We start from the raw sequence: 17,272 nt of genomic DNA on the forward strand, positions 1-17,272 counted from the left end.
ATAGATCACAGCGATTTCCGAAACAATGCGCTTGAAGGTGCTGGAGCTCTGTCCAATGCATTGAATGGATGAAGAGACTTTGGAATATCTGCTCGACGTTTGAATTTGCACACGTTTAATGGCACCGAGTCGTCTCCTGCGTTGCGTTTGGCACGCTCTTCAGCAAATGCGTTTCGATTTATTTTCATTGGCTGGATGCAAAAGGGGCAGCCTTTATAACGCCCTGAGGACTTGGCCAGAGAGTGAGAGAAAAAAATACATATGAAAGGCTGGGAGGTTAACCTGGACTGAGAGTGGTTGGCTAGCCTGCAACAGGATAACGGGAGGAAAGTATAAAGAGAAGGCGATAAAGTCAAGCGTGTATGCACACTGGAGCCGTCGAGGTAATGGAATTCCCCGCGCTGTGTCAGAAACGGCCGCTCAGTTCGATTGCCTTCAGAAATCGCCGCAGCGCTTTTGCGGCCTTTTGCAGATGTGATATGCGAGACCATGGTCACACAATCTTGTTCAACAAGGAAGGACTTCTGTCAAGATGGTTTAGAGTGGTGCGGAGGGCAAGCCTTTCTTCTTCTTCAAAGGATGAGTGGTAGCACAGAACGTGCTCCACTGTTTCCTCGCAACCACGAGCATTACAATCGGTGGTATTGATCATTACTATTAAGAATGTGCAATTCTTTGGCAAAAGAAAGGCCCCGGTGCAAGTGAAAAAGCCGTGTCTCTTCGCTTCGGGGAGAACCAGTTAACGGTGCAGTCGAATAGAAGGGTCGAGTGAGTGCAAACGATGGTGAGAGAAATCAGGTGAGTGCCACTTATGCGATGTGTCATATGCTCACTTGCTTAGGGGCTGGGCTGTGTCAGTTAATGATGAAGTTTGTTCCTTCACATGTGCTTTTCGAGCAGCTTCGTCGGCGAGATTACTGACAGAGATACCGCAATGATCCGGCAGCCACTGAAACAGAATGTTGTTTCCTCTTTCTCCATCACGTGAGGTTGGTTATTTGCATCTGCTACACGAGTTGTTCACACTGCCCACGACGAATAGCTAGTAGAAAATATTTCTGGAAGATCGAAGCACTTGTAAAAGGTTACTTTAATGCTTGCCTTAAAGCCGCATAGTCGTGTTTAATGGCATCTAGGTGACTTGCAGTGAATTTTACGTTGTTGACTTCTGAGATTTTAATGGTGATGCATTTACTGACATGCCCAACCTCAGAAATTCCAGAACGGGTCGTTTTCGTGTCCATGTGTGTGTTTTTAAAATTTATTTGAGTAACATTCCACGCAGGTTTGAAAAAATTGCTTTATTGCTTTAATGCGCTCATTTCCCATGTTATCGTTTATTCATTAAACAATTATTAGGCTGTATAGCTGGCGACAATATATTTACCAACGTTTATAACTGTATACACATAAATTAATTCAAGGAACTTGAAGATGTGGCTAGACCGCACTCAACGATGTTCCCTGGCCTGGGCCGGTATTTTATAGCGATGCCTTTCCTTGCGACGCCTTGCGATCCTTGCGACGCCTTTTCGCGGTTTTCGCGCTTGGTCAGTGGTCAGAGCGACGGTCCGCTCACGTTATCAACGGGATCAGCCGGCCGTGAGCCACCGGTGGATTATAAGACTAGTATAGAATAAAGCATAACGCATCGCTACAAAATACCGGCCCTGTACGGAGCGCACTGCTTCTTCAGAGGCCGACGTAAAGGTACTCGAAACGAATTTTCAGCCGTGGGTTGACCCGCTTGGCGAGGTCGCCCAGGTCAGTGTCCGCAACCACGAGATACCTGGGCAAGACAGGGAGATTTCCAGTGAACAAGCGGTTCTGAATAGCGTTGAAGGATTGTTACTTGCAGCGCTTACGAGTGCGCTCAATGAACAAAATATGAGTAGGTTTCTTTCAACACTAGAAAGCCGAAGAAATGATCAGAAGAATTAAGAGCTTCATTAGGCTGGTCCCCATTGAGCGAAGGACGACTCCGGAACAAATTGCTTTGTTCTGTAAAAGATATACTTTGAAAAGATCGGGACACACACACACACACACACACACACACACACACACACACACACACACACACACACACACACACACACACACACACACACACACACACACACACACACACACACACACACACACACACACACACACACACACACACACACACACACACACACACACACACACACACACACACACACACACACACGCACGCACGCACGCACGCACGCACACGCACGCACGCACACACACGCACACACGCACACACACACACACACACACACACACACACGCACGCACACACGCACGCACGCACACACGCACACACGCACGCACACACACACACACACACACACACACACACACACACACACACACACACACACACACACACACACACACACACACACACACACACACACACGCGCACACGCACACGCATCAATGTGTTTAAATAGTCGTTTTTCCTACATGAATTTACGTGGAACGATCTGCCTAAAACGGCTTCTGATTGCTATTCTAAGGCGATGCCTAGGTGCGTTGCTTTCCGAGTACAACTGTGCTGCTCACTAATGTTTCTTGTGTTTTACTCTGTTTGGTTGTTTTCCTTGGCTTTACGCTTATTTTTGTGATCAATTCCACTATATACCACGTTCCCCCTGCAAGAATGCACTGTTGGCGCTGCAGGACATTGTTAATAACTGAACAGACAAGCAGTTAATACGAGTGAATTGTCAACCTGCGCGAACCCTGAAGTTATTGTCAATATTTGCACACCTCAAATGCATTAAACTGAAAGGGAAAAGTAGTATGTCAGAATTAGCTTTCCTGAGTAATATTTGACCATGTCGTACAACGATTTCACACATTCGTCGATGCGACTGTCGGCCTGTTCGATGTAACATCAGTAGTGAATGGAAATATCGCACACTGCCCGGTGCCAGAAGTCTAGTTTGAAAGTATGACGAAAGCAGATCTATCACTCGCAATGCATAGATAGGGCTACCTTTTGTATGGACTTGTAATAATTGTATGGACTTTGTAATATAGACGAGGTAGCAGAGGGCTATTCTTATCCGTAATCGAAATATAAAGTAAATCAATATGACCTATGACACACTTCAACTTCCCCTCCGGAAGGCCGTCCTGAGCAATATTGGAGGCGATAGCATCGTTCGCGTGCACAACCAGACCGGACAAGAAATCGAATGGTAATTGATATTAGTTGTTGCAGCAAAAAGGAAAAAGTTATTTTCTTTTTGCGTCTGAAAAATATCACCCACTCTTCCCCTGTCGAGAAAATGGGGGTAAGCGAAGCTTGTGGCAAGACGACGCTGTCACAGACGTTCCGCTTCGTTTGCTCTAAGCGCAGGGTCGGCGGCTCTTCGCTGACGTTTGGCCTCAACATCGCGCTCCCGCAACTCGGGGTCCGCGGCTCTTCACTGACGTTTCGCCTGGGCTTCGGAAGCCTTCACGCTAGAATCGGCACGTCGACAACGAGCCCTTTCCCAAGCGAGTTCGCGGCACCGTTGCTCAAACGCAGCCTGCTCCTCAGAAGAACGCACCACGCGGGCCTTCCCGTCGGGGCGCCGAAACTGATATGAGGCGAGGGAAGCCCGGTGGAGCCTGGGCCAACCTCCTTACCTTCCCTTTCCTCCCCCGCAACACACCAAACGACCCCGATTGGTAGAGCGCGTCACGTGATCCGGCGCCGGCGCAGCTTTCCCCGTACCTGCTCTACTCTGCTAGCGGATCGAGCTGAAATGTGGGGCCTTAGTATGAGCCACGTGTGATTTATTTATTTATTTATTTATTTATTTATTTATTTATTATTTTTTATTTATTTCTTTGTTCATTTCATTCCTTCCTTCTTTCTTTTTTGTCCCTGGCTCATACCCGCATATCCAATGCGGGTATGCGCCACACGTGGTTTTATTATCCTTAATCGTGACGTAACTGACCAGCATGTGATGTTATTAATGCCAGGACCTATCACTCATGTTAGTCATACATTCGTATCCTTCCATGGCAATTTTGGTATATACTAAGTGAACGAGACGCGAGTTTTCGACAGGTTTTCGATAGCGTGTCACCACCACCACCACCACCACCACCGACACTTGCGAGGCAATACAAGCTTCGCTTGAAAAAGCAAAATGGAGTGAAAGTGGCTGCCACGTGATTAATAACCACCAAACTACTTAATAAGAAGCACTCCATTTAGGCTCAGTTTGTCTTTTGCTACAATCCACAGCGCGCCGAATGCTGACAGGCCACTTACGTGCGTACAGCGTGGTTCTACTCTGATTTAGACAAGTGTCGCATGTTTTATTTCTAATGTTCTTGTTTTTATTTCTTACTCTACTTTTTAGCACTGGCAGCGTCACGGCATTTAGCCGGCTGAAGTCTAACATTCCTGGCCAAACTGAGGAAGCGCAGCGTGGATGAACTATCGCTGATTAGTGCGTTCTAGGAAAGCGTATTGAATTGTACCTGTTGGGGCACATGAAACTAAAAACAACTGGCACTACGTGACACAGTTTTTGCTGGACACTAACAACTGTGTCAGCGTTTGCAGTCAGCGGTGTGTTTGCCTACTGCTGATGTCATTCTGTGTTAGCCTTGTTCCCTTTACGTTCGGACATAAACTGTTAATTCTAATATAGGCAAAGTAAAACGCAATATTTTACGAACCTTGGAATCTTGGAGAAGCTTAATATCTGTGCAGCCTCAGAGCGCTGCCTGGTATTTTCATTTCCTGACTGTACTATACTAAATGCAAGCGTTGCGCGGTTTTACGGGCTACGGTCCGAAACTGCTCGGGAATTCAAGATTTTCTGAGATTGCATGGTCCATAAACATTTGCCGGTGTCTGTAAATTTATACGAACTTCCCGTCAGCAACGCACAGATTTGGGCTAGTTCGTGTTCCATGACTGGTTCGTTCACCGGCTGTTATTCTGGGTCCATATTTATCAAAAGCTCTTATACCCCTGTCACTCCGACACCCGCGAACTCCTTTTAACTCCGTCGTCTTCATCTCGAGGGACATGCACTCGGTGTAACACGTTCGCCCTTCCGCTAAGGGAGTTTAATGGAACTTTTGGTCAAGGAAGATCGGCGATCTCCCTCGGCCGCTGAAGGGAGTACTCTCGTGCCCATACTGGTTGTTGTAGAACTGAGAATTTAATGATTATTTGCCTTAAAATTAACGTTGCTTGTGTTTAGAACATTTCTATTGAATTAAATAAAAGTTCGAGCACAATTCAGCAAAAGTTATGCTTGCTGCGGCACGATACTCTCGACCTAGGCCGCTTGGCGCCATGTTTTTCTCGTCTTTCAGAGCGTTCACATGAACCCGACACAAGCGGGTCGAGTCGGCTGGTCGGGCTGGAATATGCCTGTCAAGTTCATGTGAACGCTAGCCGGTTGGGCTGAGCGAGCGTCGAGTCGGGCTCAGTCTGCCCGACTGCGTGCGGTAGGTTGGCAGAGCCCAACCCATTTGCAGTGTGCATGTAAACGCGGACGGGTCGGGCCCGCCAGCGCCGAGACTTGCGCGGGACCACTGTGACGTCGCGATTTATAGGCGCAGGCAGCGGGAATAGTATCAGGAACAGGCCAATACAAGCACTGTGCAGTGCAACCTGATCGTAGTGATAACACCCATGAAGACGGCAGCGGTAACCGGAAGCACAGTTCGAACGCGTTGATGTCTCGGCTCAACGCTGTGTGCCTTCATTGTCCAGACTCGCCATAAGCGGATTCATCTAAACGCGGTCACGTCGGGCTCGGTCAGCCCGATTTCTTACTCGACCCGCTTTCGTCGGTTTCATGTAAACGTTGCCTTTGTCGTGCTAGTCGAGCAGTAGTTGGTGTAGTCACTGAAGACTCACACCGGCACAGTACACAAAATAAAAGGAAAGCTCACGTGGTCACATACCGTGCACAAAATGTTGCGTTTTAAGTATAGTTTGCAGCAGTTAGGGTCACAGAATGCAGAGCCTACTCGATAGGCCGCAAAGAAACTTTGCCGTGGTTAAATGTGGTTAAACAAGTTTGTCGAGTGACAGCATGGTGTTGTTTACTTTGGGAAATGACACAGACGCTGCTCGGCGCGGCAGCAGCAGCGAGCGAATTGACCTTCGTGCTGCGTCTCGCTTCAATGCGAACTAAGTGTCGAAAGCACAGCGCATACGAATCTACCAGCACTCGGCGCACATTGTCCACATCGCAGATCTCTCTCAAGATATGGGCACCCACGCGGCGTACGCAGCAGCAGCCGGTAGTGGCTGGCTAAGTCCTAGTTTGACCTTGGCTGAGCGTGAAGGTCATATTTACGGACCCAGGCGTTCTCTGGGTTTGTACCTGGAGTAGTAGAGCTGTTGCTCTAAAACACAGATACGTACAGAGTGGCTATCGTCGCTCTCAGCACTGCTATGTTTAGCGAGCGCACTTTTATTTTTAACGAGTGGTATGTTTTTCGCGTCAAATGTATCGAATAATATATGTTTTATGGAATGAGCATTAAGTATAATAGCTAACAGTGTAATTAGAAGTTACATTTTTGTACTTGTTCAAAAACCAAACACCGCTGAACGCGCCTCTGGCGGCTTCATTGAATAACTCATGACTGGCCGTGTGACAGGACCATAACATCCTTGGAGGTTGAACTCCCTTAGAAAGTATCGCGCTCCGTTATCCCAAATAAGTTCGTGCGTGCCCGTGTGACACGAGTATTGCTCTAGGATCATTGGTAAGAGAAAGTTCCAGCCAATCCTGAGGCTTAAAATAAAACTCCGGTCAGTGGCAAAGAACATTTACGAACGAAAAGCCCATGAATTTTGTCCATGCTGTGTGCTACAATAGGTCGTTCGGGAATGATTTCAAGGCAGACGTCGTGCAGATTATCGCGATCTGTTTGGCCGTTTCAAGAGAAGTCTAAGTTTCTTATTTTAGTTTCTTTTTAACAGCGAAGCTGTTTAAACCAGCCGTCAAACGTGCGCGTTTTACGAAAAGCCAGCCGCACCGTAACCATGGCAACCAGCGAAGCCGTAGCTGCATGCCACTGCGTTGCCTAGAAACCACCTCGCAGAGCGTCGCGCGCTATGCTCGGGAGAGAGAAAGAGAAAATGAGAGCGAGAGAGAGAGAAACAAATTGTAGCAGCTTCAACAAGGCAACGCACAGAGGTGCTGCCGACGCCAACCGCGCTTCTCCGTTTCCCCGCATTAGCGCCGAACGCTCGCGTTGTCCGTGTCTGCAGCAGGCGCAACTGGCGGCGGCACGGCCGAGCTCCCACCAGCTGCAAGCTACTGCGCATGCGCCGTGACGTCATCCCGGCGTTTCGTCTGCTGCGTGCCGCCCGTTCACTGTGCATAGCTTTCGCCCCACTTCCCCTACGTGTGCTCGGACTGCAAGTGCTTCGCGAGGCGTTCACCGATGCCACTAAGCACGAGGAAATGCCTATACACTTCGAATAACTTAGCATCACTTCGTATAGCCATGACCAGCTAGCAACCGATCAGCTCCATTGTGTCTTTAGCCTTGCGCCACTAGTGAAAGCTACCCCGATTCTTTTTTTTTTTTACTTTTCAGTAAGGTTAAATAGGATCCTCAGGTGCTGTATTTTACATAGGCTCCATTCATTATCAGGGTCCGTATTCACAACAACATTTTACGCTAGAATTGTTCATCAGAGTATATTTGAGCAAATCCAGATGCTGACATATTAGAGAAGGCAGCCGGCCAAAGCAAAGAGCACTTCCAAACAAAAGGCTTCCCCATGTTCGTTTTCCACTTCATCATTGAAGCTGACGAAATCGCTTCCCAGCTATCTCCGTGATCAGTCACTCGGCACGACAGGTCACGAGAATTTCTTAGAATAGGAGGGAAAAAAAAAAACGTCTTAAAATATGGTACCACGGTAGTTGAAGACGTGGAAATGAACCGTTTCGTTAAGCATGTGTTGCCCACATCGTGCATTAATCCACTCTACCTACCCTAAAATTCTAATAAATTGCAGAATTATAGATGTAATCTGCTAAGCTGTAATTTCTATACAACACAAACATGAAGAATTAAATATACTGTATAGGTGCCAGCATCACCCAAAAGTATCTGCAGTTCTAATCTCCGGACATTGCCACTGACCAAGAAAGTCCAGCAGCTGAAGTAGCGTGGCGTGTCGTGGGTTTAAAGCGTTTCTCAAGACCGTCCTTCAGGTTGTAAGGCGTCTACAAATACAAATAAAATGGTCTAAGTCCTCGTCAACAGAACAGGTGGGACACAATGACCTCTCTAAGGCGCTTATAGCATTCCTACGGGATACAGTACTGCATGAGACTGTGTAAATAACTGTCGTGTCAGTGCGTTTTGCGCAGGTGTACTATGTGTTAGGTTAGTCAGCCTGTCACTAGGCTAACCTCTCCAATATCATTAAAGTGCCCCTCTCCTTTCCACAAAAGTATGTGCAAATGTGTAGGTATAGTATTCAAAAATTTCAACACAAACAACGATAGCGCTTAAACTGACAAGTGCCGCAAGTTGGGCGGTTTAGTAAAGTTGCAGCGTGAAGGAGCCTGAAACTTTAAAGTAACCGCTTCTTACGTCCACGACGTTTTTAATTTTCTAAAAAAAAACAAACGTCCACGTACTCCACGTTGTTTATCCGTCACCTGCGGACTGTTCACGATTACTCCTCAGATTCCTGCCTCCTTTCTCATTCGGTTTACCCTGTGGATAGCCCCATTATCGTGTGGCCTCTTTGAGTACCGTGCTATAGACTGTATACCTGAGCGCTTCACAGGCAAGGAGGAGCCTGAGCACACCGTCCCGCACAGCTGGCGTCGTAGTGGGCTGCTGGAAGTAAAGGCCTGCCAGCTCGACGGAGCGAAAGCCGCTGTTGGTCGCCTGCAACAGCCGGTCGACTAGGAGCTCGAAGTCTTCGGCCACGAGGTCTACGACGAAGGACTTGAGAGCCGAGCAAGAACCTAGCACACAGCAGAGGTCGTCCTCCGCTTGTATAGATGGATAGTCCGGCGGCGGGATGACCCTAACCTGTACAAACGACGGCGGGAGTATGAACGTGGGTAATTATATCACCACGCTACATTTATTCACTAGAAGGAGGGGGGGGGGGTGAAGTGGTAGGCAGGGAGGTTAACTAGACGAGAATATCCGGTTTGCTACCTCGCACAGGGTAAAGGGTAAAATGGAAGGATGAAGGGTAAAGGAGGAAAGAGTACACCATAGGCGCGACTGCAACGCAGGTGCGTCAAAAATTGCGCTCACATGTTGTAGCCACAAAAGGAACTCAACATAAAAGATAATTAGTCTACCGAGCTTGGTTTGTATGTCTTGGGGAACCTCAAAGACATTTTTTGGCCTAAACGCCACAAAACAGCTTCAGACAGTGTCTGAAAGAACAATCGAATAGCGGGAAGAACCACGCTGTTATTTTTTACGTATATGTAGTGTAGAAGCAGTGAATATTATAAAATTGAAAGAACGGTAGGCTCGAAAGACAAAATATGTGTCATGTCTCATGTCTCACTTCGAACTATTATCGTTCCTGTTACCTTTGCCAAACCTGCGAAAGGCTGGGAGACAGGAACGTGGTTAGCCACGGTTCGGCACTGGATGAGGCCGAACGCCTCCAGCGACGGGCATAGGAAGGCCACGGCATTTAGGTCCACCTTGACGAAAGAGTGCAGGCACAGTTCCACGAGCTGGCAGCCAACCTCGTGCAGGAGACTCAATGTACTGGTCTCGAAGCATCCGGCGAGCTTAGCGCTCACCCACATCAGCTTCAGGTAGCGCAGGTGGGAAAACTCCCCCAGCGCCAGCACGGATTCGTGGCAGTCTACGTACATGTCCAAGTCGACGAGATTCGGGCACGCGACTGTGGTAATCTGCACGCAAAGCGCAGACGGGCCGCTTATGTCGAAGTCCCTCTGTGGCGGCGGACGCTTCGGCTGGTCCGAGCCGTACACGAAGGATCCGAGCGCGGTCTTCTGCAGGCGATACCTGCAGGTGAGGCCCCCTTCTTGGAGGAACGGTTGCTCGTGCAGGTCCAACAGGGCTCCCGACACGTCTGCCCGGAGCTCGACGAGTTGCGTGCAGTGGCACAGGAGGTACGACACGGTGCGCCGTGATGCACTCGAGAAGTAGTCGCCGTACGAAAAACACCTGCACGTGATATAGCGGGTCAGGTGACTGGCTGAATGAAATAGCTCCTGCGTGACATCGCTAAAGCAGTCGAAAACGGCAACTTTCTGAGAATATATATATATATATATATATATATATATATATATATATATATATCCGGCAGAACCCATCTCACGATGAATGTCGACGATAATGCGATTAGCATTGAGGCAATGTATCGACACACCGCGTATCTCAACCGCCGAAATGCGTCATGTGTGAGGCGTGCATGCCGCCGGCCTGCTTTGTCACGCTTCCCTCGGGGCACTCTGCGCCCTCTAGCGCCACCGCAGTTTCAAGCATAGTTTGAATAAGTCATCTCACCGGTTCACATTATGGGTGAAACAGCAATTCTTTGTACATTCTCTACACTTTCTCTCATCTTTCCTTCTTCCTGAAGTTGAACTCTTTCTGTATTTGTGAACAATAACGTATAGGAACAACCATCTTGAGTCTCACCTGAGCCGAGGCCAGAGGGGGTCGCCGGTTTTTTCAGCCTGGGCGATGATCTCGTCCAATTCACGGTGACAGTCATACGTGAGGCTCAGCTCTTCCAGATTCTCAAGCGCTGACAAGTCCAGGAGGGAACGGCCGCTAAGGCCCAACCTGACCAGACAATGATCAGACGCTTTAATAATACGCATGCCCCAGACGTAATCGGAATAGCAAACTATGAAGAGGAAAAGTTGTACATATATAGTTAATAAGAGCTTACATGCATGATAAATCTTATTGAAAGCGCAATGGTCGAGACGTTGAATTAAATGGCGACAAATTCGCAAAAAAAGGAAGACAAAGCTCGAAAGGAACACCGTACGGAAAGAACATTTTTACACCTCTCTATATTAAAACCACGTTACCAAATATACAAACACGGCATTTATAAGGGAAACAACTGATAAATAGTGCCCTAAAGGCAATAAAGGGTCTGCTTTGTGGAGGTCTGGTCTTGTGGGCGCAAGTAGCAGTCGGTTATATCTGCCAAAAAGCTAAGGTTTGTCAATTTCCTTTTGAAAAGAATTGGCGATAAGATGAAACTCGCACGTGAATTCGGCAAAGCAGTAGGTCTTTAGGTGCTCGTTTAGAAAATGTGTGAAAAAGCTTGCAAGCTTCATGTGCTGCTATGGCGTGGGGTGCCACGCATCATTGCCACACATGAAAAGGAGACGACTGTGGTGATCAAACATTGCGCGCGAGTGACAAAAAACGGCGATAAGTATCAGAAACGTGCGATAATGGCATAACATAAACAATTCAGTGCTAATTTCTAGAGTTACATAAGTAGGTAAACAGTTATATTTCTAATAGGCTTTGGGCTAATGCGTAAACGACAACTGTGCCATATCCACTATATATATATATATATATATATATATATATATATATATATATATATATATATATATACCAGAACTAACCTAACACCCTCTATAACACGCCGTCCGCCAAAGCTTAGGTGTTACTTTGAGAGGTTTACGTTTATGACATCGCTACATTTTTTGTTTAGCTGACGCTGCTCGGTCATCTCTTGAAGACAGCCGACAGGAATCGATACCGTTCTCACGGTGAGATGTAGCTAGAAAACGTTGACTGCCAGCACAAAACATCATTTGCTCCTTTTGGAACGCCCCAAGTTTTCAAAACAACCAGCCGAAACACAGAGACTCTGTGCTCTGCATTCGCATCCCATCTAGGCTCTACCGTCGCGATGGTACCTACCTTTGTCAGCTATTACTAGAAGTGGCCTTTTCGAATAATTTTGTCCTCCGCATCGGAATGGCCGACAACGCTACGTTTGATGACTGGGGTTGCGAGGAAACACTTAAACACGTTCTGTGTGACCGCCCTCGATACAGCCTGCAGAGGTGATTGCTAGTGACTAGCGATAGCTCACGTTCATCACAGCCTATTGTCAGAATAAAGCGTTTGAAAATGCCGAGCACATCAGCCATCAGAGCAAGGGCGACGAACAAGTGTTAAGGAGCAAACATGCGCAAACAGCCTCAGCCTTAATCGGCGTTAATTGTGACCCTGGGCGGCGAACATGTGATTGTGCTCTGTCTCCTCTCTCTCTCTCTCAATCATTCTCTCTATCTATTTTCTTCGTATCTTCCCATATCCCACAGTATAGGGTAGAAAACTGAATTTCCTTTCCTGTTTAACCTCCTTGCCTATCTTTTTTTATTTTGTCTCTCATCTTCATTAATGCTCTTGGATATACACGTAACGAGTGTACCTGAGCGCCCGCAGCTTGGGGGCCGAGCGCAGAAGCCGGCCGACGTTCTCGAGACTGCGCAGGATGGACTCCGGTCGGCGGCCCCGCACGTACACTCCGTCGATCTCCACCTCCTGCAGCAGCGCCGCCGCACCCGGGTCGCTCAGCTGCCGGAGCGCCGTCGAGAAGTCGCGGCTGTGTATCTCCACGTCCCACAGCGAGAAGCAGCGCAGCCGGCCGCTCCGAACGAGCAGCTGCACACGCGACGGTCAGACAGCCACCGACAAGATCTTTACACACTCTCCGCAAACTTTGTGGCTATTTATAACGTCTACCGGCAGTCCATTTACTTACGACCCGATAATTGTTGTCTACTGTTATACTTATAGCCCTTATGAAAACAATTACACAGAAAGTATATGGACGGATGGAAACAAAAGACATGTTAACAACCTTTCCCTGCAGGCAATCTATATAGATATTTGCACGAAAAGCACATGCAGTGGCACATTTTGTTTCTTTATCTTTATCGAGAAGTCGCGCAGCCCAGCACCTAAGCACGCTAGACCATGATTTTATGCAGTGGCACAGACTTAATTTTCTTCATCATCGTTCGCAATCATTACTACGCAACTGAGCATGTTGGCTGTTCTTCCTATACAAGTGAAGAAAATGTCTTTTTCGCTTATGTCAGGGCGCTCAATTCACTAACACATACTCATTCTTGATAAGAATGACCGATAGCGCTGATTGTAATGCATATGGTTACGAGGAAACTATCGAGCAGCAAATGAAGGGCTTGTCCTCTTTACCGCTCTGAACTAGATAGACGGAAGACCTTTCTTGTTCTATGAGACCTTGGGGCCGTGGTCTCACATATCCGAGCCGCAGAAAGCTACAATTGCACAGCTGGGACTTGAGAAGGCTATGGGCTCGTTCAACTCTCTCGCGTCCTTTGATGTTTTCCCCGCATGGCTCCTGCGTCTCGTGACATCAGATTTTCCATGCATAGCACACACGCGGCAAATGGTGGCGGTGTCCTAGCTACACAGTACAACGAGAGATAGCGCTATGATGATGATTTATTGGCATACCCTTTGAAACGGGGCGGTGACAAATAGTCACCTAGCCTGCTTGATTTAATCAGGTATGCTCGCGCCACCTGATGGCGTGAATATTCAATCGCAATAGGGACTTGCTTCCTCCCCTTCCTTTTCTTGCTTCTTTTGGACTGTTGGATGCCGTAGCCTCCCGCAGTCCCATGCTGCAAAATACTTCGGTGCGAAAGGCTTCGGTGCGCAGCACTTGCATAGTCGAACGTGATCGCTCGGATGCGCTTCCCGTCTCCGCACCTGCGGGTAGCTTAGTTCTCGATTTCCGGCATGGCTGAACATTATTCGCACGGTATCCTTGCGAGATTAGTCGAACTTCATCGATTATTCAACGTGTTCCCTCGAGGACCCATTCGTTGTATATGTATTTCGGGTAGCTTATACTTATTGCGTAGAAGGTGCTATAAATGGCTCCTTTTATGCTTGCGTGTCGTTGTTTCCTTTGTTTCTAAGAGCTCTTCAGACCCCACAACGCAGCCGGACTGAGCCACCGTCAACGACACAGCGCTGAGAATTTCCATTACGTAGATTATTTCAATGCACGTCGCCTATTGACTTTCCTTACTTTAATATTTACTCTCTTTCTCTCAGTGTAGGGTACCCAAGAGGGTTCAGACCAGGTTAACCTTCCTGCCTTAATTCTATAATTTTCTCTCTCTTCTGCACGGATAATTAGACGAGACTATAGAAAAAAGGACACTATGGTAATAAGTGCGCGAAATACAGTCTCTCTGGATTCACTTTTGCAACAGAGGTTGCGCGAGTCCGAAAATGCAGTTTTCGTATGCCTTAGCAAGAATTGCGCCGTGCAACAGCTAGCTAAGAGAAAGCTGCACTGCAAAAACTTTCTTGACTCTTGCACCTGTTTATCTGCATGGTTCTACTTAGAAGGAGCCATACACAGGGAGTCTGATGAATGGCCTTTGGTTAAAAGATTAAGAACCAGGGCTATAGTTGCGAGCGTGCACCCGTTCCGCAGCCGGAAGACAACAGAGGGGAAAAAACGTTTATGAAAAAAAAAAACATTTTTAATTTAACAGCATGAAATGGAACAAGGCGTTAAGGTCGTTCTAGTTTCATTCATGAGTACCGTGATGGTGAAAAATTGAGAGCTCTCGGTACGATAACTTCAATTACCCATTATTTCACATGTTCCAAGAATACAAGCGTTGAACCGAACGTGATATTTTTTCTTCTTTCTTAGGAGCCATGTTTTTTTTTCATTTTTTAAATATATTCAGCAGCATTTTGAAATGTAAGTGCCATGAGGCTCATTTCCCTATTTGCAAATGCTGTCTTGCCACAAACCCCGCCAGCCTGCGTTTTTTGCATCTCACATTTGCAAATGGCTTTATGTTACTCGATTAAACAAAGAGGGTAACCATCGGCAAATAAATATTCTAAAATGCTTTTATGTACTCAATACCAAACAAATGACCACCGAGTGCGCAAGTCACGTACGGTTTAGCACCGGGGGCAGTGAATGATTTGTTGCTCACGCTGAGGTCGTCTGCGCGCACGTCAGGTGTCATCTTGTCTCGAGCCCTCGGTGACATCTGGATGACCGTCTCGATGAGGTCCTCAACCAGGTCGCTAGGAAAGATGCGAAAGGGATTCACCTCCAGCGGGCGCGCGCGGTCGTCCGGTGGCTTCCGTGCCGTCATGATGAGCAGGACCACCTTGCGCAGACACCGGGACTTTAGGGTGACGCAGTCGTCCAGGCGTTTGAAGCAGCTGCATGGTACGTTGGGCTGCTCACGTGTCCATGGTGAAGGATACTTACGTCCCAAATCGAACGGGATAATTGTCATACATTAAGCCTGACGACTTAGATTAACCATATCCGCGTGCTTTGGGTTGTTTCCGGCAGATCCGGTACCAAAGTCTTCTCCGCTCTTACCGGTGATTCCGCTGGCCTCACTGGAATCAATTTTTTTTTAAATCGAGTACTTACGAACCAATATTTAGCCGACATTGAATGCTGCATCTTCTGTTTTGGAAACACGTTGTCAACAGTCGAAAGGTACGTCTTATTTCAGACACACGTGTTATGGGCTCGATACAAAGAGCCGATTTTTTGCGCCGCTGTACTTGCAGACACAATGTGTTTGCAGAGGACTGCTAGGTACGCTTGCGCACTGTGTAATTATAGTTTTTAGACAACGGCGAGAAAGTACGAGACAAACAAGAGATACAGGCAGTGGCGTCCACGCATTTCTGTTATTTATGGGATAATAAATGTCTAGCAACTTGTTCAACGTCATTTACTAGAAACCTGCCTAAATTACTCATTGCAGTGGGAAATACGCGGCAACAAGTAAGGAAACGACCGGGAAATAATCAAACGTCTGAGAGTACGCTTGAATCAATGGCCTAGCAACTACCTCAATTGCCCATTTTTCTAGACACGTCTACAAAGCGTAAACTTGGCACGTTAGGTCCCCTAAATTGCATCCCATTAGGATGTCTTGCTCCTCGTCGCACAGTTTAGGTGTTCTAGACAGAAATGTGGACGTTTCTAGAATTTTTTTAGCTGCGACTAAAATAGTGAACATATTGCGTGCTATATTTTAAGTGGACACAAAGTTAAATATTCTCTAGGACCATTGTTTATTTCAAGTAACAGAGAGGTGCGACTAATTAGTATGTCGACGGGGCGGCTAAACAGCGGTCACGGCAACAGGTTTCGAAACTGCTACGCTTACCGAAGCGCCGTATCCCTCATACCCCGAGAGAGCGTGATGTGTCAGTGGCGTCGTCGATCCGTTTTGGTGTGTCTGTTGGTCGAGAAAATAAAAGCGAGAGGATGGCGATCAAAGCGGCGAGGAGGAGAGGAAGGGCCAGCCTGTGTTTGACGCCGTCTCCGGGGCAACAACAAGTCGCCTTGCACAGCCTTCGGTCGCAAGAGAATGGCTGCGGCAGCGAAGATGACACAGATGCTAGACGATGAGAAGGCATCGATTATGCGGCTATCGACTGGCGCCCGTCAGATACCCAAAATAAAAGCACGCACTATTCACAGATTTGTATACTGGGACGCTGGCGCCGTCCTTGTGCATTTTGTGAAGAAGCATTGCATGGGTCTTTGGACGCAATATTCCCCTGGTTCTCGCTCGGTGGCAAAACGCGGTAAGCTGTCTACATAGCGTGTCGGGAGAATGTGTGAACGAAAAAATTCGGCAGAACCCATCTCAAGATGAGTGTCGACGGTAACGCCTTTAGCATTGAATCAATATAGCGAAACAACGTATTGCCACCGTCGAAACGAGTTAAGTAAGAGGCGTGTACTGTAGCGGGACTCCTTTTTCGCGTTGCCTTAACACGCTGTGTCACCTAACGGCGCCGCAGCGAAGCCTCCGCTTGGCCTCCGAAATGCATGGCGAGCCGGCCCATGCGAAAGCTGGGAAATGCGTCATGCGGCAACTGGGCTACTCTCGTTTTCATATCATCAAATGGTTCCCGGCCCATATGGGAATCAGTGTGCACTCTGATGTTCTTAACGCCAATGAACTATCCCATGACTGCGCGCGAGGTATAACACACCGCGGCGGTTCCGGTAGACTCACGGGCGGCGGCTTAGGACTGTACAGGGACTCGCTCCTCACCTTCCATGAAATCTTAGGACATTATCAACCTGCTCGGCGGGCCTTTCCGCTACCACATCCTAAACTCACTAGACCACAATCGTCGGCCTTTCGCATGCTCCAAACCGGGGTCGTTCCCCTCCAGGGGC

The 17,272-nt window shown here is 47.7% G+C and overlaps 1 protein-coding gene across 1 annotated transcript; it reads right to left on the bottom strand.

The window, feature by feature from the left end:
- Window positions 1-1,684: 1,684 nt before the first annotated feature.
- On the bottom strand, window positions 1,685-16,299 carry LOC119434732 (uncharacterized). The gene is made up of 7 exons (XM_037701812.2): window positions 16,245-16,299; window positions 15,039-15,273; window positions 12,449-12,681; window positions 10,672-10,818; window positions 9,582-10,191; window positions 8,795-9,060; window positions 1,685-1,789 (listed from the first exon to the last, which is right to left on the bottom strand). The coding sequence occupies exons 1-7, from the start codon at window positions 16,262-16,264 to the stop codon at window positions 1,693-1,695; spliced, it is 1,608 nt and encodes a 535-aa protein (XP_037557740.1). The 5' UTR covers window positions 16,265-16,299; the 3' UTR covers window positions 1,685-1,692.
- Window positions 16,300-17,272: the final 973 nt, after the last annotated feature.

Source organism: Dermacentor silvarum, unplaced genomic scaffold (assembly GCF_013339745.2).
Source record: "Dermacentor silvarum isolate Dsil-2018 unplaced genomic scaffold, BIME_Dsil_1.4 Seq208, whole genome shotgun sequence".
NCBI lineage: Eukaryota > Metazoa > Arthropoda > Arachnida > Ixodida > Ixodidae > Dermacentor > Dermacentor silvarum.